At 42.0% G+C, this 26,169-nt stretch overlaps 1 protein-coding gene across 1 annotated transcript; it reads right to left on the minus strand.

The window, feature by feature from the left end:
• Nucleotides 1-1,818: 1,818 nt before the first annotated feature.
• LOC106589368 (myoferlin) lies at nucleotides 1,819-25,429 on the minus strand. The gene is given in 54 exon segments (XM_014179249.2): nucleotides 1,819-2,231; nucleotides 2,364-2,511; nucleotides 2,633-2,742; nucleotides 2,900-3,093; nucleotides 3,224-3,323; nucleotides 3,420-3,561; nucleotides 5,567-5,662; nucleotides 5,742-5,830; nucleotides 5,918-6,057; nucleotides 6,147-6,295; nucleotides 6,501-6,671; nucleotides 6,771-6,862; nucleotides 8,661-8,816; nucleotides 9,008-9,136; nucleotides 9,246-9,344; nucleotides 9,434-9,445; nucleotides 10,214-10,287; nucleotides 10,407-10,569; nucleotides 10,714-10,875; nucleotides 10,985-11,086; nucleotides 11,183-11,341; nucleotides 11,451-11,632; nucleotides 11,748-11,825; nucleotides 11,913-12,006; nucleotides 12,141-12,311; nucleotides 12,387-12,523; nucleotides 12,657-12,759; nucleotides 12,839-12,953; nucleotides 13,311-13,474; nucleotides 13,566-13,853; nucleotides 14,414-14,606; nucleotides 14,758-14,867; nucleotides 15,051-15,175; nucleotides 15,271-15,448; nucleotides 15,642-15,755; nucleotides 15,875-15,999; nucleotides 16,758-16,796; nucleotides 17,030-17,112; nucleotides 17,590-17,633; nucleotides 17,715-17,783; nucleotides 17,878-17,981; nucleotides 18,232-18,358; nucleotides 18,613-18,627; nucleotides 18,629-18,729; nucleotides 19,100-19,130; nucleotides 19,270-19,320; nucleotides 19,427-19,489; nucleotides 19,603-19,731; nucleotides 19,835-20,001; nucleotides 20,342-20,435; nucleotides 21,145-21,253; nucleotides 24,309-24,400; nucleotides 24,633-24,688; nucleotides 25,089-25,429. Coding segments are annotated over 54 exon segments (6,168 nt in total). The 5' UTR covers nucleotides 25,180-25,429; the 3' UTR covers nucleotides 1,819-2,192.
• Nucleotides 25,430-26,169: the final 740 nt, after the last annotated feature.

Below are 26,169 nucleotides of genomic sequence, written 5' to 3' on the forward strand. Positions count from 1 at the left end.
CGGCAAGATGCCGCCCTGGGCGGCTGCCCATGTAGCTCGTACCTAAATCCACTACTGATTTGTATTAATCTATAAATAAATCTCTTTGCCAAAATTCATCATCTCTCCCATGTCTTATTCAACTAGTATTTTTGAAAGTGTAAGGATAATAATTCAACCATAGTTGTTCTGACATGTTAATTGCTTGCCAACTATGTTTAATAAACACACATAAATTAATTATTAATTTTGGTTGCCTATCCTGACGTGAAGTTTGTTCTATAGAAAGTATTTGACTCTAGCCACAAAATTAAGGAAATTAGAAGTGGGGGAATTCTGGCAGGGGGGAGATTTTCCGCACAACAGCTGTTCTCCAGGCACCATCGCGTGACCCTGAAGCCACAGACAGGCCGAAATTAATTCTAAAAATGAATTCAAAGGCACTAATAGGTCATGTTTCTCTAATTTATATTTAATTCTAAGTAAGTCACAGCCTATAGGCGCAATTTATATACTAAAATGATTTAATACAACAAAATGTTTAAATGCTGAGCGCTTTATGCCCCTACCAGCCTATTGTGTCGCAATTGCAAATGCTTCACAATGTATTTCTTTGTAGGCTATAGCCTTGAAATAATATAGCCTAAATCATTTTCATTTTTCTTAGACTCCCTGTCTGGCTCCTGCCCTATTTAGATGGTTTATATGCTGTTTAATATGACATTTAGCCTATTTGAAATGATGTTCACCACTTACATTCACCTTTTCATATTTATTCAAATACTTTTCATTCAAATCCATATGGATTGGTTTCAATACTTAAAAACCAATTGGTAGGTCAAGGTAGTCACAAAAATAGATGGGTGTTTGTTAAACTTTAATGAATGGAGCGAATTTGGAGTAGCAGTTTTTTTTTCTTCATGTGAGCCTGAAAACAGGAGAGGTAGGAAAGGGTATGGAGCGCCAGACCAGTGCTTGTCCATCCATGATCGAGATTTCCAACCGCTCAACTCTGCTCACATGCCATGGTTCCAATGGAGCAGAGCCTGCAAAGCCGTTCATAGCGTCTCGAGTTCCGCTATGAAACATTTAGTTTGGAACATAATTAAATCAATGCAGTAACACCACATCACAATCAATTTACCTAAAAGTATGTTATTGCAGTGATATTCTATGCTTTTGACCTTCACGTCTATGTTCATGAATAATCGCATGTAGGTATATCAGTGTGCTCTCACAGTACACTTTGTACTGCCTCGTTGACTTTAAAAATTGAGGTTGTTTCGTAATTTCTATTATGCGTCTCCACAAGTTCTTGTCAAATCATTACTAGCCTAAACTAAAACTGCAAGGTGATACTGTAAGACCGACTTGCTTGCAGTTCTAATTCATCGAAAATAAGGGAACAAATTGCGTCAAGGCACACCAGTCATGTTTGAGACAGATGCTGTAGATCAAGAGAGCACAGCGACCTCTGCGACTGACAGAAGGTATGGCCAAAGACAGTACTTCTGTTTTATGGTTTTGGTGTAGTAGTGGAGTCGAAGATTATTTTGCCCTATTCAACTGTAGTTTCGTTTATTGGAAATAACTAACCTTTGGATTACATTTTACTGATGGAAAGCCAAGATCAAATTATTAAAAACTTTACAAAACATGCATTTCCTTTTAATTGACATTGGTCTTTCTATCCCCATTTTAGCAGTTGTATTTTATTCTTGGCTGGAGTTAGGGTTACACTTAACCTGCTGCATCCCAACCTGTAGGCCTGTCCTTACCCTTGACATGGGTTGTGACCTGAACGAAGAATATTAAAATAAAGACACCAAAGACCAACAATTCCATTTGCATACTGATATCATTTATTATGACCTTTAAAACATGTTAGTGCAAATACATATTTTTTCCAAACAATACAAAAACAGATTTGAACATTCAGTGGGTACATAATCACAACAATATATGAATTGCAAAGCACAGAACATCCATTAAGAGTGAAAAAGTGCATAACGTTCACGGAATTCTGACTAACTTCTGAAAAGAGAACATGGCAGAAGTTGGTTTGAACAATATACTTGTGCATTCTGTGGATAAAGTTAATTTTTTAATACAATTGAAATATTACACAAATACAGTTTGGAATACATAAAAATAGTCATGATGGTTTTGGTTGAAACTACATCAGAAAACTTTGGTCTCTGCTCCTCTGGAGTTTATTCGAATGGCTTCACAATTTTCATTGAAATGTAGTTCTGGAATAAAGAAAAATAGCAATTAGGCAAACATGAATAACATCAAAATGTAGGTTATCGGTTTGTTATTTCCTTAATATGAATGTTATTTAACACAATCTGACCATCTATCCCCTTCCTGCTTGTTCTTACCGGTAAAGAGTACAACAGGATTCCAATGAAGAGCAGCACCAGGATCAGCAGGATCAGTCCAATGAAAATCCACTTGAATCTGTGGCACAAAATAAACCTCATGGTCTTACAGGGGTTTGTGAACCAGAAGAAGGATGTGTCTGGACGGCTGTTGAAGTTGGAAGAGGAGGAAACAGAGGAGTTTAATATGGTATATACAGTATTGGAGGTAAACATTTCTGATATGCCTATGAAAGGGTGAATCTACACAGACCAGTGGAAATCCTTACTTAGGGAAGTCAAGCTTTGGGTTCATGTTGGGTTCATCCCTGCCCTTCCCAGCAGGCTTCCCATCCACCTCATTCTCAGCCACAATTTCAAGAGTCATCTCGACCTTCCCCTACACAAGATGTTATTTCAGATTTATTCCACACAATGTTTCACATATGCCTCTGTGATTCGCAATTTAGTAATCTACTGCAGAGACCCTAAAACCAGGTTGATTTATAGTCTTAGTTTTGTCATTGTTAAATTGATGACCGCTAAGCTGTACTCACACCAAGGACTTCCTTCCCATCCTGTTCAATGACACAGGGCCACCAGCCTCTGACAGACTGCTGAGCGAACAGCGAGTTGGTCAGGTCTGATTTGTGTGGCCCTGCATCCAACATCACCTCCATCATACCCAGAGTGCACTTCTCTGGAGTCTTGGCAGGAGGGGTTAGATTACGCAGATCCAGCTCTACTGTGCCTATAAAATGAGCAGAAGAACATGTTAATAGCAGAATTGACGCATCAGCTGAAGCATCATTAACATATGAACATTTTTGGTGGAAAGAAAGTATCGTATGGTAATTCATAGTGCTAGAGAGGTGTCTCACCCAGGTAATCATCCAATGAGAACTTGTCGTTATCCCAAATTTGAACAATCAACTTGGGGGGTATCCTGAACTCTGTTTTGTCTAGACTCCAGAAGTGCTCCTGTTTAAGATAAGCAAAATTGTTGCCAATGAAATGCGTCTCAATTTTATCTTAGAACACTATTCCGTTTAATATTTTTGTCAAGCCTCAACACACCTTCTTGGAGACCAGACATAGCTGTTCTGTGGGCAGGTATTCAAAGCCAAAGATGAACCTCCAGTTGAAGTTGCCATCTCCGTCCAGAGACCTGTAGTGGACGTCAGTCTTCTGCTTGTCCTCCTCCATACCTGGCATCCAACTGGAAAGACAAACTGACTGGTTAAATAATTTAGGTTGTAATGTGCCATTGTAGTAGTTAGATCCTAATATATTTAACAGAATTGTTCAACACTAAAAACTCTATCTTCCCGATTCCTGCTTACAAGCAAAAACAGGAAGTACCAGTGATGAGCTCAATATGGAAGTGGTCCGATGAAGCGGATGCCAAACTACAGCACTGTTGTCTCGCTAGCACAGGCTGTAATATGTTCCGGAATTCATCTGATAACATTGAGAAGTTTACCACAGTCACTGGCTTCATTAATAAGTGCATCGACGACATCACTACCCTGACTGTACGTACATATCCCAACCAGAAGCCATGGGTTACAGGCAACATCCACACTAAGCTAAAGGCTGGAGCTGCCGCTTTAAAGGAGTGGGACACTAATCCGCACGCTTATAAGAAATCCCGCTGCAACCGTCGACGAGCCATCAAACAGGCAAAGCATCAATACAGGACTAAGATCGAATCCTACTACTCCAGCTCTGACGCTGGTCGGATGTGGCAGGGCTTGCAGACTATCACAGATTACAAAGGGAAATCCAGCCACGAGCTGCCCAGTGACACATGCCTACCAGACGAGCTAAATGCCTTCTATGCTTGCTTAGAGGCAAGCAACACTGAACCATGCATGAGAGCACCAGCTGTTCCGGACAACTGATCTCACTCTTCGTAGCCAATGTGAGTAAGACCTTTAAACAGCTTAACATTTACAAGGCTGCAGGGTCAGAAGGATTACCAGAATGCATACTCCGAGCATGCACTGACCAGCTGGCAAGTGTCTTCACTGACATTTTCAACTTCTCCCTGACCCAGTCTGTAACACCTACAGGTTTCAAGCAGACCACCATAGTAAATAAATGACTACCACCCTGTAGCACTCACATCTGTAGCCATTAAATGCTTTGAATGGCTGGTCATGGCTCACATCAACACCATCATTCCAGAAACTCTGGACCCACACCAATTTGCAGACTGCCCCAACAGATCCACTGATGTCGCAATCTCTACTGCACTCAACACTGCCCTCTCCCAAGTGGACAAAAGGAAACCTATGTGGGAATGCTGTTGATTACAGCTCAGCGTTCAACACTGTAGTGCCCTCCATGCTCATCACTAAGCTCAGTACCCTGGGACTGAACATCTTCCTCTGCAACTAGATCCTGGACTTCCTGACGGTTCTCCCCCAGGTGGTGAGAGTAGGCAACACCACGTCTGCCATGTTGACCCTCAACACAGGGGGTGCGTCCCGTACTCCCCATTCACACACACACCTGCGTGGCAGCACATGACTCAAACACCATCATTAGGTTTGCGATGGAAGGCCTGATCACCAATGACAATGAGCCAGCCTATAGGGAGGAGATCAGTGACCTGGCATTGTTGCCAGGACAACAACCTTTCCCTCAACAACATAAAGCTGTACGTGGACTACAAGAAGCGGAGGTCCGAGAACACCCCCATTCACATCGACGGGGCTGTAGTGGAGTGGGTCGAGAGCTTCAAGTCCCTCGCTGTCCACATCACTAAGGAATTATCATGGTCCACACACACACACACACACACCGACAGTTTTGAAGGCACAACAACGCCTCTTCCCCCCCCTCAGAAGGCTGAAAAGACTTGGCATGGGCCCTCAACTCTTCCAAAACTTCTACAGCTGCATCATTGAGAACATCTTGACAGGCTGCATCACCGCTTGGTATGGCAACTGCTTGGCACTCGAACACAACTGGGGCCGTACTCCCTGCCATCCAGGACCTCTATACCAGGTGGTGTCAGAGGAAAGGCCTAAAAATTGCCAGACTCCAGCCACCCATGTCACCTCGTACCCCTGCACATCGACTCGGTACCCCAGGTATTTAGACAATTTATCATTACGCATTGTGCATTTATTCCTCATGTTATTATTTTTCTATTATTCCCCTCTGCATTTTTGGTAAGCATTTCAATGTTAAATCTACATTTGATTGATTGATACCCTTTGACATAGATATCACTCATGTGCTCCCCAGTGATGCTGGTTTCGTCCAGAATGACATCAGTGGTGTTCCAAACAACAGCTCGAAGGAAATACCTAAATGGAGACATGGTATTCATTAATAGACGTTTATAGACAAATTTACTTTGAAATATCAAATTGAGAAACGATTTACTTTTTGGCCTTGCGTGGTGCAATGTCAAAGGGTGGTCCGGGAAGGCCCATGCTTTTGGGGTAAACATCCACCCACATTTGAAGGCGGCCCTATGCAGTGAGTAAAAATATCGTTAGTCTCAGATACATGGAAGCAGTGGTAGACATATTAAAGATAAAGACAACATGGACAGTGACCTGAGAGAGTTTGGGCTGGAAGCTGCTGAACAGTGTCCTGGTCTCTACATGCTCCGGCACCAATCCTTGAGTTCTGAGCACATGCAGATGGAGCCGTTCGTTGGCAGGGCCCAAGTGCTGGTGGATCTCGTTGTTGGCCTCTAAATGTAGATGGTAAAAGTGGGTTACCTCAGGTCGCTAAAATGAACATTAAACATTAAGAAAAAACGCCATAAAAAAAATGAATTACCAAATTGAGCCAGAGTGTACTGTTCCCCATTGAATGACAGTGTGTTGCCATTGTCTTCTGTCATGGGTGGAGAGACACCTTTGAGGCGGGCCAGGTTCTGAAGGATCTGAGAGGGCTTCAGCTGGTCGCGCCATTGGTTGATTCCCGAGCTGTTTCAGGGAGATCAACACAACCAATCAGTCCTCCATAATGGACTGGCAAATGGCCTTTGCCTTGTAAATAAGTTCTTAATTGACCTGCCCGGTAAAATAAAATATAAATAAAAGATGGTATCTGGAGCTATACAACAGAAGGCAAGGGGCCTTTGTAGTGAACTATCACATTAAGATTTACAGTTGAAAAAAGTATCCTCACATGCAGTATGTCTGAGGTAGGCCACAGTAGGAGCCGAAGCGTGACAAAAAACGGTTCTCCAGGTCAATCACCGTCTCTCCCACTTTCTCATCGCGACTCAGTAGATCATAGTCATACACAGAGATCTTCAGGTCTTTGTCTTGAGGCAAGAAACATGTCATCTCAAACATTCTGCAAAAAAAGGAGATTTAGTATAAGTGTAATGTACAATATTATCCATAACAAGATCTTGAGGCTAAGTAAATATCTAAATTAAATGTGCGATTTTACCTTCCAAACACAGGGTTGGTGGTATTTGGTAAGTAGTTATCTCGGTCCTCAATTGACTTTCTCCCCAGGGCAATCTTCATATAAGGATCACACTGTAAAGTAAAGGCAAATTGAGAAAACATGTTGCAACATTAAAGCGATTCAATGTACTATGCGTAAAATTGAAGAGGGCAGCAACATGGCAATGGACAACACAAGAGCTTAGAATTCTAAGGTTATATCTTCATTTTGGGAAAAACAGATAGACATAACAAGGTTCACTACCTATAGTGCCTTCAGAAAGTATTCACACCCCTTTAATTTTTCCACATTTTGTTGTGTTACTGCCTGAATTGTCTCTGGCCCACACACACTACCCCAAAACATCAAAGTGGTATTATGTCTTGAGAATTTTTACAAATGAATAAAAAAATGTAAAGCTAAAATGTCGTCAGTAAGTTAATACCTTTATGGCAAGCCTAAATAGGTTCAGGAGTAAATATTTGCTTATTTAACAAGTTGCAGGGACTCACTGTGTGCAAGAAGTGTTGAACATGATTTTTGAATGACTACCTCATCTCTGTACCCCAACATACAGATAATTGTAAGTTCCCTCAGTCAAGCAGTAAATTTCAAACAGATTTAACCAAAGACCAGGGAGGTTTTCCAATGCCTCGCAAAGGGCACCTATTGGTAGATGGGTAAAACTTTTTAAAGACACTTAATATCCCTTTGAGCATGGTGAAGTTATGAATTACATTTTGGATGGTGTATCAATACACCCAGTCACTACAAAGATACAGGCATCCTTCCTAACTCAGTTGTCGTAGAGGCAAGAAACCACTCAGGGATTTCATAATGAGGCCAATGGTGACTTTAAACAGTTAGCGTTTAATGGCTGTGATAGGAGAAAACTCAGAATGGATCAATAACATTGTAGTTACTCCACAACACTAATCAAAATGAGTGAAAAAGGAAGCCTGTAAAAAAAAAACAATTCTAAAAACCATGCATTCTGTTTTCAAAATGGGAAACTTTAAATGTGGCAAAGAAATTAAACTTTGTCGAATACAAGCCGTTATGTTTGTACCTAATCCAATACAACACAATGACTACCACTTATATTGTCAAGCATGGTGGTGGCTGCATCATGTTATGGGTATGCTGGTCATCAGCAAGGACTACAGAGTTTTGTTTATTTGATAAAAATAAGCACATGCATAATCTGAGAGGAAAACCTGGTTCAGTCTGCTTTCCACCAGGCACATACAACTTTCAGCAGGACAATAACCTAACACACAAGGCCAAATATACACGAGTTGCTTACCAAGAGAACGTTGAATATTCCCGAGTGGCCTAGTTACAGTTTACTTAAATCTGCTTGAAAATCTAAGGCAGAACTTGGAAAATGGCTATCTAGTAATGCTCAACAACCAATTTGACAGAGCTTGAAGAATTTTGAAAATAATAAAAATGGGCAAATGTTGCACAATCCAGGTGGGCCAATCTTAGAGACTTACCTAGAAAGACTCACAGCTGTAGTTGCTGCCAAAGCTTACTCTAACATGCATTTAGTCAGGGGTATGAATACTTATGCAAATGATATATTTCTGCATTTAATTTAATACATTTTCACACATTTCTAAAAACATGTTTTCACTTAGGGGTAGTGTGTGAAGATGGGAGAGAATTATACTTTTTTTAAATCCATTTTGAATTCAGGCTGCAACAACAAAATGTGGAATAAGTCAAAATACCCCAATTCATGTTGTAAAGTTAAAAATCCGAGATGAATATTGCTCACACCATTCAATGTCAAACCAACATGGGTTTAGAACTTTAAAGCCAGTCATCTCAGAATCACATTTTTACAGATAGAAACTTAACTCCAAAGGTCACATCAGGACTCACCTGGCCATTGTTATCCTTGGGCTGCAGGTCGATGCCTCTGACCACATAGATCCTGACCAGGCACTCCTGAGGCCCGCTTTCAGGCAGCTCACGGAACTGGCGAGGAGGAGGAGCCACACCCGGGTCGTCTGATAGAGGGTACACCTTAAAAGAGCCCTGAAAAAAAACAGTCAGCCATCACTGATAGGTAGCAATGCATCAACTCTACCACTAGAACACAGCAATAGCCTGATTTATGACAGATGCATTCCATCCATTTGTATAACTGAGCCAAATGTGGCATGTTATGCATGAGACATGTAAGTGTAGGGATTTTGTGAAACAACGGTGATCAACTGCTGTTCCACCTTGAATTCGCCAACGACAGAGGGATCATCAACCCCATCTTCATTCTTGCCTCTTTGCAGTTTGAAGGTGCTGCAGAAATCGGTGAGTTGTTTGAACTCAGGAATCTCTTCCAGTTCGTTATCATACACCTGAAAACAGAGATGATAAATTATATTTGAGTGTAGGGGGGGGAACTATATTCCAATTAATCAGTGCAGCTAATTCAGATGTATTCTGTGTGAGATGTCAAGGCTTCACCTTCAAAGTGTCATATCCTTTCTGAAGGTAAGGACGGCACTTCTCTTGATCGCCAATGGAAGCGTAGAATTTACTCCACCAATCAACTGTCTCCTTCTCCTAATGTGAGAAAGCGAAGATAATATATCAAATTCCAGTCTGTACATCAGTGTGATAGAGAGCTGTGCGTAAACGTTCTCATATCTTACCTTCTCTGCATGCTTTAAGGAAGGCGAATGGGATGAAAGGAAAGATAAGTAAACAAGGTGTCAAAGGGGAAAAAAAAAAACAGCTTATTTATTTGATTCAATGATCCCCAATGTCACGATTGGACATTGAATGCACGAGCTAAGATTGACTAGAAGGTTGATCATTGATTACAAGTGGTATAATTTGCAGTTGTCATTTTAAATAATTGTAAATGCATACAATTATAACACAATTTAATACGTTCTCTTGATCAGCAATATCCATTGGATTATAGGAATGAGTAGGCAAGATGTGAGAATGCAAAATCAAGAGAATAGTTTCAATAAGGTTTTTTGTTGTTGTTGCTCAGTTCTAAATATGGGACACAGATGTCCTGTTCTATTAGATTAAACTCAAACTTAAAAAAAAAAAAACAGGTTCAAAGTTATTTTCATTTTGTTTACTTCTTTGGATGAATCACATTTTGACTCTGCTCATACTCACTCCTTCTGCAGCTGTCATTTCATCTATCTAAACATGGATCACAGTTGAGATTGAGAGGCAACCTCAACCCTGCAGTGTCATTGTCCAGCCTATAGAGTTAGACTATAGATGACCATACATACAAGATGAGAAGTAGGTGGCAGCCATTTTGTTGACTGCTGCTGATATACTCTACACAAAATGCAAGTCAAAGTGTCGACGTGAAATTCAGACACTTATTAGATAGAATAAACCTTAAAAGCTCTGAGTGTAATGTCCAACAAAATATGGTGAATGAGAGGGATGCCAGAGTATACCTGAGCTTCAAGCAGAGGCCTCCTGTCATCCATGTCAATTCTGATGTCCCGAGGAGAAGCGGCCATCAGAGCCACTAACAAAGACAAGTCGAGACAATTTCTTATGTACATCGCATATGTTGGAAAACCATTTCAATCTCAACATAGGGTGGTAGTATGCACGTGTAGTAAGTGTATGATAGAGACAAGTTACCTTTGGATGACATGGATGACTTCTGGATGATGTAAGGGTCGCAGCGAAACTCCTCCAGAGTGTCTATGGTACACTGTCCAACCACTGGCTTCCTGCCAAATGGCCTGTGGTCGATCACCTTCAGCACGATGGGAGGGGTGTACATCTCCTCTTTGGGAAGGAGCTGAGGATAAAGACGAGACGACTTTGACAATGATCCCCTGAGTGAGGGAATGAGAGGATGCCTACACGTGTATCCCATTAGCACTGTCAACATTTTACAAAAAAAAAAAAAACATGCCCGAGATCCAAAGCAAGCAGCTCTTACCACTTTGAGGAAGAGGACAGATCCAGGAAAGTTGGGGCTCTTCTTCATGTTCTTGATGACAGCAGACTGCACCACCTCTCCTCCACATTCCACCACCAGGCTAGGGGAGGACACAGTGGCCAACTGGTAGGTCTTCATGTTGCGCAAGCCCCAGGCCAGAATCTGGAACACACACACAAACTGGGTAACAAAATATATATAGTGGGAAATTGCAGGTAAACTTGCCATTTCTATGGGATGTTATGACATTACTGAAGTATAGTAGTTTTACCTCAATGGCCATGAGTTGCACCACAGGCCGTATCCCCTGAGGCACCATGTACAGATTCTCTGCCCTCTTGGGAGGAACCAGAGGGAGGTCCATCCCAATACCCTGGAGACAGAGAGTTTACACAATACACATAACCCTCTTCCTATAAGCCTACCCCACTAACCAATACTGCTCCACATCCTCCTCCTGGTACTACACCTTATCCTTCAGGATGAGCTCAGCAGCCACAAGCACCTCCCCAGCCCGCTCGCCCTTGTGTGTGATGGGGGACCACAGCAGTTGGGGGGTCTGGTCCATGCCTGGGTTCAGTTTCACCAGGGGGACACACGTGCTCCGACCCAGCAGCTCGTGTTTCCCCTGGGGCAGAGAGCAACAAGTTAACCAACTACAGCCAGGATGAAAATCACAGTCAATAGGGGACTGTGTTGATAACTTGAGTAACTGACGGGACTTTGATCACACTCACCACTTGGTCATTGTCATAAAACTCCAGCACCACATCGGGGGGATAGTGGGCGATGTTCCGGGGGTCCCCGTAGATCTCCATGTTATGGAAGATCAGGGTCTGGTCCCACGTGGGGTTCAGAGTAGCCTTCATGGTCTCTGTGGTTTGACTCATGTGCAGGAAAGACACATGGGCATATGGATCTAGGAGGAGATAGAACACATTGTGTGTTAGATAATAAGTCCACATTTTCATAATATCTCACGTGTCAACTGCCACCAAATCAAAAGAGGATTTTTGACAGGGAGATGTGCAGACCCGAGAAGCTGTCTTTGTCCATGGCAACAAGGTTCCTGGCCTGGTAAACGTAGATGCGGAGGTGGTAGACGTGCGACCCTGCAGAAAGAAAAAAAACACCCAAGGTTAAGGCCAGTATCAGGCAGAGAGAAATCCATGCCAACTATGTATAACTAAAGCACTCACTGTCAAATGAACAGGAAACAGTTGGAGTATTGGCACCAAAGGGCTTGGATGCGTCAACCTTCTCATCTTTTCTCTTCTCATCTGTATCAACCCCCTGCAAAGACAATCAAGAATCCCTCAGAATGAATCACTCAACAGGGATGGACAACTGTTGGACAAGACAGTGTCGTCATGCCAGAGAGGAGAGAAAACCAGAAGCTGCAGCCCGTGAGGACCAGAGTTGCTCACCAGTGCCCCCTCCAGTTTGAAAATGGCGGATGCCCCTAGGCGGTCGGCGGGGGCCATCTTCCTCCTCCAGCGTCTGCGTCGGATTGTGTCGGTGGAACGCGCCTTCCTGTGGAACTTCCAGCCAATCAGAGAGGAGAACTCCCAGCCCTCCGGGTCTCCTTGGTCTCGCTTCTGAAAAGGCAGGGGAATATATTAGACACCCACAACATTTAATTACAGTTTCCTATTGGCACAGTGTGCACTGACCTCAGCGGTTGTACCAGCAGCTGATCTCTTCCTGGGCCTGACCACTCTCCTCCGTCGGTGGACGTGGTACATCTTCTCTGCTGGCACCCATGACTTGGGTTTTTCATCTGGAGGGATGGTGATTCCATACTCCCAGCCTGCATTCAGATAAACACCTTAGAAATTCATACACAATGCTTAAATACTACAGGTCATTTCTACAGTAGTAGACATTACAGAGCCCAATGTCAAGTCCTCCACTGCAAGGGCAAGCAGTGTGTGAAAGCAGACCTTTCTCATCCACAGCCCTGTTGTCATCCACAGTCCACTCAGCCTCCCAGCTCCAGCCTGCAGGACACTCCATCTCCCCTGGGTTCTGGGTCTTCTCCCCATTCTGCAAACACAACGAACAACACCTCAGTTACCTGAACGCCGTTGTGTGTTTTTGCGTGTGTTGTCGTGTGTTCCCTAACCACGTCAGCGTAGGGCTCGGCAGCAGGCTTCCACTCTCCGCCAGGGAAGCGAGTCTCGTTCTGGAAGACTTCATCCATGAATTCAGTGTGTCCCGCATCTGCCTCTGTCAACAGACTTGTACAGACACACAAAGATATTATTACACAGACTTAAAACCTGCTCAAAAAGACCTGGTACTACAACACTCCTCACTAATGGGTGGTTGATGGAATGAGAAAAATGAAAACAACCAAAGAGCTGGCAGCTGGGTCATGTTCATTAGGCACCAAAGGGAAGAAAAGAACAAGAAACAGGGAAGGCCTACCTAGATTTATCCAATATGAAGAAAAAAAAAATCTATATTTTCTGTTTCAAAACGTTTCACAATGGTGTGCCCTGTCTGCTGAACATGACTGATTTCGTTTGATTGTGATAAAGGAGCGCAGATTACAAATATTCTACCACTGTAAAAAACACAACCATGCGTCTTACCCCTTCTCTGGGTCGATGAACCATTCTCCCTCCCACTCCCAGCCTCGCGGGGGCAGGAAGTACTCCTGTTTCAGCTTCAGTTTGCCAGTCACATCAGTGAACTTGTGGCGTAAACCCAGACCCGTAGTTCCCCACTTTCCCAGCATGTAGGCCTGATTCTCATACTGCCAACAGGGGGGGAGACACATTATACAACTCTCCACCATTTCTATTAAGTTCAACACTCAAAAGGGAGTCATTTTCATAGAACCATACCAATTCAGCAAACACACTGAACGTCCCCTCAGAGAAAGTGTTGAACTTCTTCTCGTGTGCAGACAGGCCCAGCCACAGGTTGACTCTGATCTGGACTGGAACCTTCAGCCCCTTGTTTTTATCCATAGGGTACTGCATGAAGATAGTCCTGGTCCTGCCGCAGAACTGTCCACAGGCCTGTTCGCTGTAGGTGGAGTAGAGGAGCTGGTGGGCTGGGATGCGGCTGTACGCCACTCTCTTCTCCCCCCTCAGCATCCAGATGATCACGTCAGGCATGCTGTTCTGGGGCTGGAGAGGGACACATGTAAACACACAATGTCAATTACTGTACATTCCCAGTTAATACAACCCTACCACTACCTTCAAGGGTAATTTAGAGGGAATTGTACATGGAAACATGCAGTAAAGGTCAATCGTTAGGACACACCTACTGATTCAAAGAGTTTTTCCCTTTAGTTTTTTTTTACAAGTATCTAAATTATAGAATAATAGCGAAGACATCAAAACTACGAAATAACACATATGGAATCATGTAGTAACCAAAAAACAGAAATAATCTGTGCAAAGCTGTCAAGGCAAAGAATCTAAAATATAAACAAATCAAGCTAACACTTTTTTGGTTACTACATGATTCCATAGTTTGTCTTCACTACTATTCTACAATGTAGAAATAGTAAAAATAAAGAAAAACCCTCGAATGAGTAGGTGTCCAAATGTTTGCCTGGTACTGTACTTAAAATGTGAAGAGCCTACAGCCCCAATTTTCAGCCATTATAAATCGCTGATTATTGATAGCATTTTACCAAAAGTATATCACGCCCAGACAAACAGCTTGACCTCTGACCTACCTCATCAGCAAGCTGCTTCAGTTTGTCTAGCCAGCCCTCGATGTCCACCAGGGTGTCCTTGATTTCGGTGGGCTCGTCTCTCATACGGTCGGCCCCCTCCATGATGGTCTGCAGGGCTCTGTCACGCAGCTTCTTGATCTGGATGTCCAGGGCAGTCAGGTTGGATTGGCCCTCCAGGTCTGGAACTTTGAAACTGGTATTATGGGGATTGGGTTAGATACAAATACTGGGTTAAGAGTCATCTTCGCTGTGTTTGAGCCAGATCAGCGTGGAGTTATTCTTTGAAACCCAACAGATTATCCCAATGTTGACTAATTAAATCCATAAAACAAGGAAGCATTTACCTGTCAAGATCGTCGATCACCTGATTCACCAGCCTCAGCCAGATGTCTGCCAGACAGTCGTCAGAAGCTTTAGCCAAGATGGCCGTCTTCATTGCAGTGATGTTAGATTGCTGAAAGGAGCAATAGACTAAAATGTTACATTGTAGTCATAAATTCTATGAATAATATTAGAATACATTTTAGTTACTTAGCAGACGCTCTTATCCAGAGTGAGTTACAGTAGTGTGCATACGTTTTTATACTATGAATAAAATCTGTCATGGCAAAAAAAAAAAATTAACACATTATCTTACCAGGCGTTCAGATATGTACAGAATGATATTGACTGCATCCAAACGGTGACTGATGTCCTCCCAGAATGATGTGATGACAACCACTGGCTTTGTGTCAGCCCAGGGCAGGTAATAGTAGTGGTTACCTGTTTAAAATAAACAAATTCGTTCAATTGCCATACTCTTGTAGAGGTACCAATTACCAGATGAGTTTAATCTCTAAGGTGGCTTGGTCCTTTACCATCAAAAACAGCACAGCTGTACTGGGTAGTGGAGGCCAGTGGTTTACAGGTGGTGTCCAGTTTGTTGCCATAGTTGCCGATGCTGACCTCAAACTGGATTGGTTCGCCAGGCTCCTGGAGCATGCTGGCACTGTGGAACACGGCACACAGACAGTACTTCCTCCTACGCTGGTATTTCTGATCAGAAAATAAAACGTGTTTGGTTTAGATTTAAAAAATATTAATTGACTTACATTTCAAATAACTTTATTATTCAAAGATGTAGCATGTATTTTGTTTTTCTTTGGCCATAACCACCAAAACAGGACCTATAAGAGAAAAGGGTAAGGTAAAATTGATTAAGATCCAATGGGAGTACAGGTTACAGTACCTGGGCCACCAAGATGTCGTCACTAGGGATCGCATCCACAGTCTTGTCAGGTTTGCCTTCCAGTTTAGTCGAGAGCTCAACCAGGATTCTTCCTCGATAGGCCACCCCTTCACCCTGTCAAAAAGAAAAGTATAGACCATTTGAATGTCAACATTAGTTTATAAAGTCCATATGTAGAGAACTGTCAACATCTCCAAGCTTAGAGTTGTATTCAATTCCCTTGCAGGACCTACCTTGCCATAGTTCAGCTCTTCATAAGGGTCAGGAAGCCCAGTAAACTCTCTGGGACTCCCATACAGGTTGACATAGCAAGGCCCAAAGGCTGGCAGAAAACCCACCTCAGACTCCCCAGTCTTCCCTGTGGAGGAAATAGCATTATTTTATTTTTTTACTAATGTGTCTAAATGATGAGCTGCACAAAGCTGTGGAGTTAGTTCTGCATGTCAGAAGCTGATCTCTTGGATGGAGAACGGCTAGCACAGCAGTAGCAAATCTAGAGCATCTGCCCAGGCAAACTCACAGGGGACTTATGCTGTGGGTTTTTTTCTCCCCTCATTGGAGTGTTAGGTTACACAAAGAATCTCAGCCTCACACAGCAACTTAGAAATGCAACACATGCAGGAAATGAGCTTTCTCTCCATCTTTGGCAAACAAAAGGAGCGCAGGCAACTCCGACAGCACAAACAAAGCACGCAAATGATATTCAAGTCACAAAATTCCATAACTGAATATGAAGGGTTAGACAGGAAGCAACATTGTTTGCTGTAACTTTTTGAGTACCAAGGAAGGAGAACTTTGAAATTATAGGTGTTCACTACACTCAAATATCATGCTATTGTACTCAAAGGTCTACAGAAATGAATTGACCGGGCACAACTCTTAGCAGTCACACATTCACCAAGTAACTTCAGTGCCGTAACCATTGTCTGGGGTCAAATTCAATCTATTCTAAATTCTTTGAAAGGTCCTGCTGGGCTATAATATGAGGAATTTACTAATGTGATGTATACAGTACTGCAAATTGCAGTATCCTTGACATGACTTGTTAGTGGTACAGGGCCAAATAAGATTTTTGCACTGGATGGTACTTTAATAAATGTATCGCATCTATTGAACCTTTACGTGATTGAGAGAACCCATATCCCGCATGTTCGTCTAGACAAAGAGAAAAAGAAAAGGCATGTTCTGTATATTAGACAATTACAATGGAATAAAGAGATTAAATGAATAGGTCTATTCTACTCAACAACCAAAGTGAATGGACATATTGTAATTAGACAACTAATACTGTTATACTAGAAGCTACATAGAAATCATATACTTGAGTTATAGAGATGGTGAGAGAGAAATAGTGGGGCGTAGTGTAACAGACCTCAATCGAACCATACCTTCAATTTCACCACCAGAGGACGCTATTTTGCCCAGATTCAAGTACGTGGTGCCAATTGAGTCATTCTGAGTCAAGCGATCCCTGCATAAGAAGTGCAATATCACAACATTTATCCACCGTCAACTTCACTTTCATCACATTTAGAGGACACACGGTTAGAGGACACACGGTTTTCCTAACCTTTGACTTGCCCTGATTTTCCACCATTCCCACTAGCAACAGACTAAGGCAACAGTGGTGTTTCCCTGCCAACAGAATCCCAGCCTGGAACAGGGAGTGGCGGTTGACTGACTCATACTATAGTACGGCCAAGTTCCTCCCAGGCCAAATAACAACGGACTGACCACACTCTGGAGACACCATTGCACAGCATACAGGCAGGGAGTAGAGAGAGCACTAGGGAGGCACTCTAAAGGGGGCTGACTATACACGACTTACATATGGGGTTTTCCTGTTCTAAAACAGTGAGGTAGGGTGGAACAAAACTGACAGAGCGCAAATGAAGTGCTTTAAAAATGGATACATTAGTGTTCAGTTGAGGAGATACTGTTGACTTACCAATCAAATATGGTCAGTTTGATTTGTTCACACATGGAAGGGAACTGCAGAAAGATTTTGTAAAATCATTGTTTTGAATCAAAATTTACCAAAGCAGAAATCCAGTGCACAAGTGTTTTTTTTACCTTAACCTGAAGATTCAGCATTTGGTTCCATTCTGGGTTGGCATTCTTCTCAATGACTTGGGTGCACAGCTACAACAAACATTCACATATCAACTTCACAACCATCTCCATAATAAACAAATCCTCCCCTTGATTTGAGTTGTGTGGAGAGGAATGGGAATACCTTTTTGCCAGCGAAGCGGGCCTCAACAAAAGGGTCCACTAGATTCTTCTTGTTCCCGTCCCCTCCAAACATATCCTTCACTGACTGGGCAAAGGCATCATCCACTATGAAAAAAACAAAAAAACATACTGGTTAAGTTTGTTTTGAGAGGCAAGTATATACTATATCAATCTGAATCTCACAGTTTCAAGAGAGACACTTTTCTAAATGAATAGCTAGCACAGATGCACACCCATCTTAAGCATAGAGAGCAAGCACTGAAAAGTCAGTGCTGAAGAATCTTAAAGCATAACAAATCAACCACAACAGCAGCAGAACGTGATAGCAACGACATTAGATATAGGAGTGGTGTACTCTGGGGAATGTCCTCGGCCCGGAACACTTTGAGACACAGGGTGACCCAACGCAGAGTGACCCCCGTTGGCATCAGCAGGTTACTCTCTATGTCATCCTGGTCATCGCTAACGTCCCTCTTCTCTACCTGCAGAAGTCACAAACTGGTATCACACTTTGCTATGGTAAGGACAGACGTTATTTTTGTGTAAATCTGACAGGGGGGGGGGGCAGCGTATGGGGGTCTTCCTGGGGCATATACATCATTTATTTTTAATTGCAGTGCCGGCCACGATTTAGCAGTAGCGGTGCGCCGATGTTAAATGCATATAGGGAAAACACTGAGGAACTGTGGGAGGTAAACCCAAACTAAAGATTGTATTACTGAACGCATTACTGTACCGGTGGTTCGTCTCCCCGTCCCAACTATGAACATGCTGACTTTGAGGTATCCCCTGGCCCCCGAGCTGTAGTCATCAGGGTCATTCAGAAGGAGCCACTTCCTCATCACAGAGTGAGCTGTGAGACAGATGGGCACAACATTTACCTCCATAGACAGGTTGTCTGACATCACATAAATGACGCGCGCAGATCGATGTGGCCGGAAGGCATGAGTTTATGATTCTGAATGTTCAGACAGCTAACAATGACAAGCTGATGCCATGTGGGGAATCATAAGGGGCTCATTTCAGCTAGATGCATCTTGTTATTGATACCATGTCTTGTTTAGAGGTGTTTTGACTGATGTCTATACTAATATGGCTCAAATTTGCTAGCTAGACAACAACTCTAACAATGTATTTACGATATATACACATTTGAACAATGAGCACTTGTTTTCAATAAACATTGAGATTGCAAATACAGAGAGTCACCTCCATAAACCTACCTGGTCCATCATAGATAAAGCCGATATCAACCTGTGGGAAGCAAAGAAAGATGGGAAATACCTCAGACTGATAAAATACATAAATCGAGTAAGGGATTGTAAAGTTGGACTCTTTCGTGTCCTTAATCCTTGAATGTTTTAATAAGAGGTGGAGAGGAAAGGTGGAGTACCTTGAACTCCCCCATGAGACTGTCAGCTCTCAGAGAGAAGGAGTCGTACACCTACAGAATGAGAGTACTGTTAATTCAAGCGAGAATGAAATGCAATACATAGTAACTGAAATGTTCATCAGTTAGTGCCAAATGACCAATGTTGAGTTCAACTTACCCGAAAGCTGATATATTGATCAAATAGGTCTAATGGTAACATGTTGACGTTGTAAAAGAACATCTGTAAAGAGAAATGAATCTGCGTGGTTTAATGAGAAAAGCCACATAAACCTTCAGGACAAATGTACTGCACACATGGACTTAGTCAAGTTTAATCAACATGGCTGCCTTTACCTCGTCAAAGAAGGGATTGTTTCCCCTCTTTATCCTTGTTCTGTGAGTCTGTCCACAAACATTCACCTTCACAACAGGTTTGATGTTATTCCCAGGGAGCTGTCGCCCCTCTATGATCCTGACACGGATCTGAGGGTAAGAGATGAGAATGAGAAAAGGGAGTGAAAACAATGTTACGCGGTATGGACAGTTGTGTTTAGATAGATGTTAGAACCGCTTTGGGAGAATTCACCTGAAAGTCCTGGGGTTTATTGGCCAGGGGACGGTTCCGTTTCCTGGTACTCCTGACCAGTATTTGGTTAGGGTTCCCAGGCTGCCCATTGGAGGAGACTCCCCCTGCACAGCCACTCTGTCCTCCATCAATAAAGTCATCATCCCGCTCTTCACCTCCACCTTCCACTGCAGACACACACACACACAACCTTAACCAGTCACCAGATATGAAAGTATATTCAACTGCACAAAGATTTTTTGCTGAAGTAACAGCTAATACAAGGATCCAAATAAACTCATAGGCCTTCCATAATTCTACCACTTCATGGTTGACAGGAAAACAAAGCAAAAATACTAATAGCTCTGCGATGTTTCTTTCTCATTCGATGATTTTGATGATTAAGACAAGCATACCAGATAGCTCTTTTGTGCAATCAAAGTATTCATCCACAGAGCTGAGCAAACAAAAGTCCTCCATGATCCCAAAGACAAATGCTACTGTGGCACTACAGACCACATGACGTACCAGAATCACCAGCTGTAGCTCCTTCCTGTGGGTCATTTGGCTTTGGAGCGGCATTGGCTGGTAGGTCATAGCGAATCAAAAGGCTTACCGTGGCCTGGAAGGTGAATAATTGGTGGAATCAATCAATCATCTCATTAAAACATGCTGGTATCAAAATTCAGATTGGAAAATTACAGATTTTTTTAATGCTCATGTGGTTATTGTAGTTAAGATAATAACTGTTGAATTAAAATTGGGTAATAGGGATTGAAAGGATTGCAGGGAAAACAGGTGTTTCAATTTGAGCTGATTGCATGATTGTTTTCCCCATATCCTTGGGAGCTGGTGAGTGGCTGCACTCCCCATTAATAACTAGTGAGGGGATTGCATTAATCTGGCCCATCGCTTGGTAGGCGTAGTTTGCACTGGGTGGAAAGTGATTGTGTTTGTTTTGGAACCGGGCTGCCTCGTTCTGGCCGCCGGTGAAGTCTGCTCAAAACAAAAGTGACATAGGTTAAGCACGTAGAGTAATGAGTAGGATTCTGAGTTCACACGCAAAAGTGATTGCTTTTGATTTTTTTGGAATGCTTTATCTGCCTTCCCAATTGAAACTAATTAGAGCATATATTTTATGATACAGAGATGTTGTATGTTTCTGAACGATGGATCATGCTGCCTTGTTGACAACATAACCGAGCGGCACAGATTGCTGTTTGATTTGAGCAGGGTGTGCCTCCATCACCGGCTATGCCTGGTCACACGACGGGCCATAGACCGGTGTACCCAGGGCCAGTTTAATAGAATCCCCTCAGTGAAAAACATACCCCAATAGCCTGCCCCTTTTCATTGACAAGAGCCACATCTTTAGATGGAGAGGATTTGACTTGACCAGTTGCAAGGTCTTTCAGTGAGATTTTTGCAGAGCCTAGAAACCTACAAAACATGGGTAAACTTCAGATATGGTTAGGTGTAAAAACAAATACAGCTTTCATACTATACAAAAGGTGAGGGTTGGAATTACTTTTGATAATGAATAGTTCAATCTTTGATTAAACATCAGGTGCCTGTAAGAAATTAAAATACTGCAGCAATATCCTTATCAGTAGAGCACCGTCATCTGCTCTTCTTCGATTATGGCGTTCGACATCCAATATTGATGGTGCATTACCACCACCAGCTGGATGAGGTAGTCAACAAGAAAATAAAAACCCATTGCGGCAAAGGGGGGAAAATGACATCATACAAAATAGACACATCAACAAACAAAACCCATCCCACTTATTCAAGCACAGTCCATTCCAAAATATATCCCTACACAGGCTGAGGGGCCTGTGAGGGCGAAACATTCACAGACAGGATTTCTCGCAAGGCCTCGGCTGTGAAATCACGAAGACCCAAGAAACGTTCAGCTGCATTCACAATGATTTCAATTTTCTCCGAATTTTTCTCCACTTGCGATGTAGAGTTTGAGACCATTGCAATAAATTATACAAAAAGTCAAACTTTTTAACATGTAACATTTCACGATCCCTCGCTTGATGAGAACCCTTAACTGGTTGTGGTGCCTCTACTACTATTGTTTTCTTCCCCGCCACTCGTTCCTTCCACTCTTCTCACCGCCTCCAGATAGGAGACACACTGGACACACCTTGCTCTTGCCACCTCGGTCTCCTTCACCCTAACATGGCACTCCAGGATTTTGGGCGCATGTTCGCCTCCACAATTCCCTTCCGCACACGTGACACATGACCAAATATTTTGCACTCATGACACTTAAGGGGCTTGTGCACAAAAGCTCTTGCAGGGTATCTCATGAATCACTGTATATGAGATGTGAGAGACTCTTCATCAAAGAATAGTAGTATGGATAAAGTCAATTTATTTTCTCAATCCACCATACGGGTCAGTCGACATGCACCAACCACTCCATCGATGTCTTCAGTTATATCATTGACCTTCACTTCTTGCGCCACCCCAGATATAACCCCCTTGACATTCCACTCCTATATCTTTTTGAGGCTTAAAACATGCTTCTTCTGCTCCGCAGATACACAAAAAAAATCTAAATAATACAACTTCTTGTCACACTTTCCTCCAACACATTCCAGATTTTCCTCGTGATGTTAAATGGATGGCCCAGGTAGCATAGATCCAACACCCTGACTAATCTAGGGGTTTCCTAGTTTCCACCACAACTTTCCTTCTCTTGATTGACTTCTTCTTCACCACTGTAACCCACTCATTTTCACACTCAAACAAAACCTCAGTTTACGCCATCTTCTCCTACAGTATATTACTTGCTAGCGTTCGCTGCGGTCTGTGGGAATGAGTGGGCACTCGTGTGCTAAATGACGACACCACGATAAAATACTATGATATGACTTGCTGCACCACATCACCTACTGTATGTATGAACAAATTGTTACAACCCTTTCAAGGATTTGAACTTGTACCCTCCAATCATGATTCATGTCATTACAGACAGGATACTATTAAACATCCTGGTGGCTATTGTTAATAATGTCATTGATCTTTTTACACTTTGCGATTTATCTTTACTGGTCACTCTGCTTATGGGGAATATTACATTTCCTATGCAGTGTTCAGACTGATCTCTTCTACATCTGGGAGGCTGAAACTTCAATTCTCTGGAGATTGATACTCTTCTGGAATGCAGGATAATAAACCCAGGATGTTGGTTTTTTTGGGGGGGTCATTTGAGGAATTCCTGCCCAAATCTAATAAGTCCAGAATCACAAGCTTAAACATTTCTCTCCCAAGTTGCTAGGGTTACAAAGTACCATAACAGACCCTGGAAAACTATGTGAGAGAGGAGTCCCTATACTCCCCCACATCGTCAGAGCGTGTGTCAGATTAGGCTAACTCAATGGAAAGCTTTACTCACATCACATGGCCTGCACTGATGCATGCATATAACTGACAAAACTGGAAGATCAGACATCCAATTTCAAATGTGCTGAGCTGCAGAATACTGTAGCTAATCTACATTACATACACAGGACTCACAGACATGATCATTTTACTGAATTAATCTCACTAAAACATTTACATTCTGTAAACTATGTGTTGTCTTCATAACATACAAAGCTTTCATGATTTTAATTGGCAAACCGTGGAAGCTCTTTCTGTGGTTACATCTCCAGCTCATTACCATATGTCTTTTCCTCTGTGAATGTAAAATACTAGACAGACACCACAACATTTTAACTTTGGTCTATACTTAGTGGCCTGAACTCTCCCAACTTTTTCATCCTACATGAATACAATCTTTCCCTATCAGCAAGTGCCATCCAGCTCATCCCAACAGAACAAACAGGGATTCATTCATTGTTGCCTAAGATGGATCACCTCTCCCACTCACTGCAAGGGAGTCTGAGCATAGCAAGTAGGGTGTGGGAGCTACATGTTGAACCAACAATGAGGTCTCCTGAAATAGTGGCTATGCTAACTTACTTTTCCATGAACATTATCACTAGAATGCATTGTAGTACTCTCAGTAGATATTGGGAATTGAATCGTACGCCATGCTACAAGCCCTGATCTGTTTATGTCATTATGTAGCTCTGGTTGAACCGTTTCAAGACTGCAGTTGACCCTTTCCTTTTGGGGGTTAATTTGCAGGAGGTTGATCTAATCTACAGTATACCTTCATTAAAATTTAACAGATTAAGAGATCTTGTAGTAGTCCTACCACCTCCTGTAATCACATTGCAGACTAGGCAGCTCTTTGCAACTTCATTTAGAGGACGGCTCTGCTCTGTTTTAATGAGGTGGAGCAAACTGGGTTTCTCTCTCTCCTAACCCCCCCTATTACTGCAGGGGGTGTATTCATTCCACCTATTCTGTTGCAAAACATTTCTTAAATCGAAGCAAATGGAACAGTGAGGGACCTACCTGAATTTGTCCAATAGAAACTCTTGTTTAAGTTGCAAAAAGGAACGTTGAGGTGTATGTGTGGGCCACTTACTTATCTTTCCCAATAGTTTCGTAGTCTTTCACAATCACATCAATGTAAGATGAGGAATCAAGCGCAGAGCCCTTCAAATCAAACTGAAGGACCTGTAATCAAACATGACATGTATTACTTATCAAATCAGGGGCACTGCCAAGGTGTTTGAGGTACACACAAATTATATTATTAAGCCTATTAGAGAGCAGGTAATGACAATATTCTACAGAAGCCTACAATAGTACACTATCAGAGTTGTAGCTATTTTGAGCATATCTAGTCTTGCTTTGGCAATACAACTTTCCCAAGGACAAATACTCTGTTTGAACAGAAAGTACTTACTTCATTCCAAACTGGGTTTACTTCACTGTCAATTGATTTGGTTTTCTTCTTTTCATCTGAAAGTAACATTTGTTTTTTTTCACTTATTTCAGTCACATTTTACAGTTGCTAATAAAGTATTCCATTCTTAGCAACTTGTACAGAGTAAAAGAATGCCAATGCAGTCAATATAACTCAGGTAATATTGAATTGATACATTCAACAGTTTAGGTCCAATGAAAAGTTATTGCCTACTTAAAAAGTCTACATCCTGCTTTAACCAATCAATAGGTTACACCATCGTTATTCTTCATCTCACAATCTTTGTTCTTTCTCAATGAATGCCACAAAACAAAACGTTATGACATTTCTATTCGTAAGGTGATGGAGTAGCCCAATAAAGCAGCCCATCAGATTTGTGGATCAAAATACAGAAATATAATCTCTGGGACATAAAAAGTAAGAGCACTTCCTTACCTTTAAAAATAATAGATGCTACGGGATCCGGTGTACTTCCAAGTTTATTTTTAGGCAGACCTTTAGCAGATTCTACCACAACCCGCAACATTATGAAACTCACTAATAGGAATAAGTATTGTTCTGGAATTACTTTAAAACCCAAATAGCGCGCAGCATCATCACCACCACCCCATCACTAAACCTAACAGCACCAATTTGAACCCGTGTTAAATTTTGTTAAATAACAAGGGTGGGTCAGAGAGGAATGGGCTAAGAGAGAGGTTTCACTCTCGCCAAAATTGAGCCCAATGCGTTTCTAAACTTGTTGCCTGCCTTCCCGCCTTTGAGGCAACGACTCCCATTGTCAGGACAGAGACATGAGCATCTCGTCATTATACAGATCTTTGGGTGGGTGGGGACTTTAGGGGGAAGGGCAGTGTGCTTCCATCCTGTGTAAAGTGTTGACAAGAGGAAAATATTGGCTCAGTGAAATAAGTAGGAAAATACTGTAAAAAAAAAGTGCTAGTACTTGCATGGCGCTATTAAAACAGGATATATAGGACAAAAATAAATCTAGACTGAGCAAATTGTATTTTTCCATTCATATTTGTTCGTTAATTTCTGTCCCATGACAAGTTAATTGGTGCTCTATTGTTATTGGACTGGTCAATAAAAGTACTCTGTCTCTATCTAGTGTTTTCTTTTTATTAGACAAATATCAACAAACAAAAGTTGAATAGTCACATGCAAACAAGCATACATACAAACTATTTACATTGCCAGGAATCCTAAACAAACATATCATATTAATTAATAATACAAGTTTTAATTGCCTTTTTGTTTTTCATTTTAGTTAAAGTAGTGCCATATTGTTTAAATGAATTTATAAAGTGGAAAAAGTTAGGTTTTGAATTAGACCATTTGCATTTGTGAATATGAAATGTACCTAATATTATTAGCAGTTGAATTAAATATACTACATCTTTATCAATGTCAGAATTTCTGAAATAAATCATTATATCAAAACCATTAAATTGTACAACCGGTCCTATTTTTCTGTAATACAATTCTGAATGTCAATCCAAAAAATGCTACTATA

The sequence above is a fragment of the Salmo salar genome, chromosome ssa28, assembly GCF_905237065.1.
Source record: "Salmo salar chromosome ssa28, Ssal_v3.1, whole genome shotgun sequence".
NCBI lineage: Eukaryota > Metazoa > Chordata > Actinopteri > Salmoniformes > Salmonidae > Salmo > Salmo salar.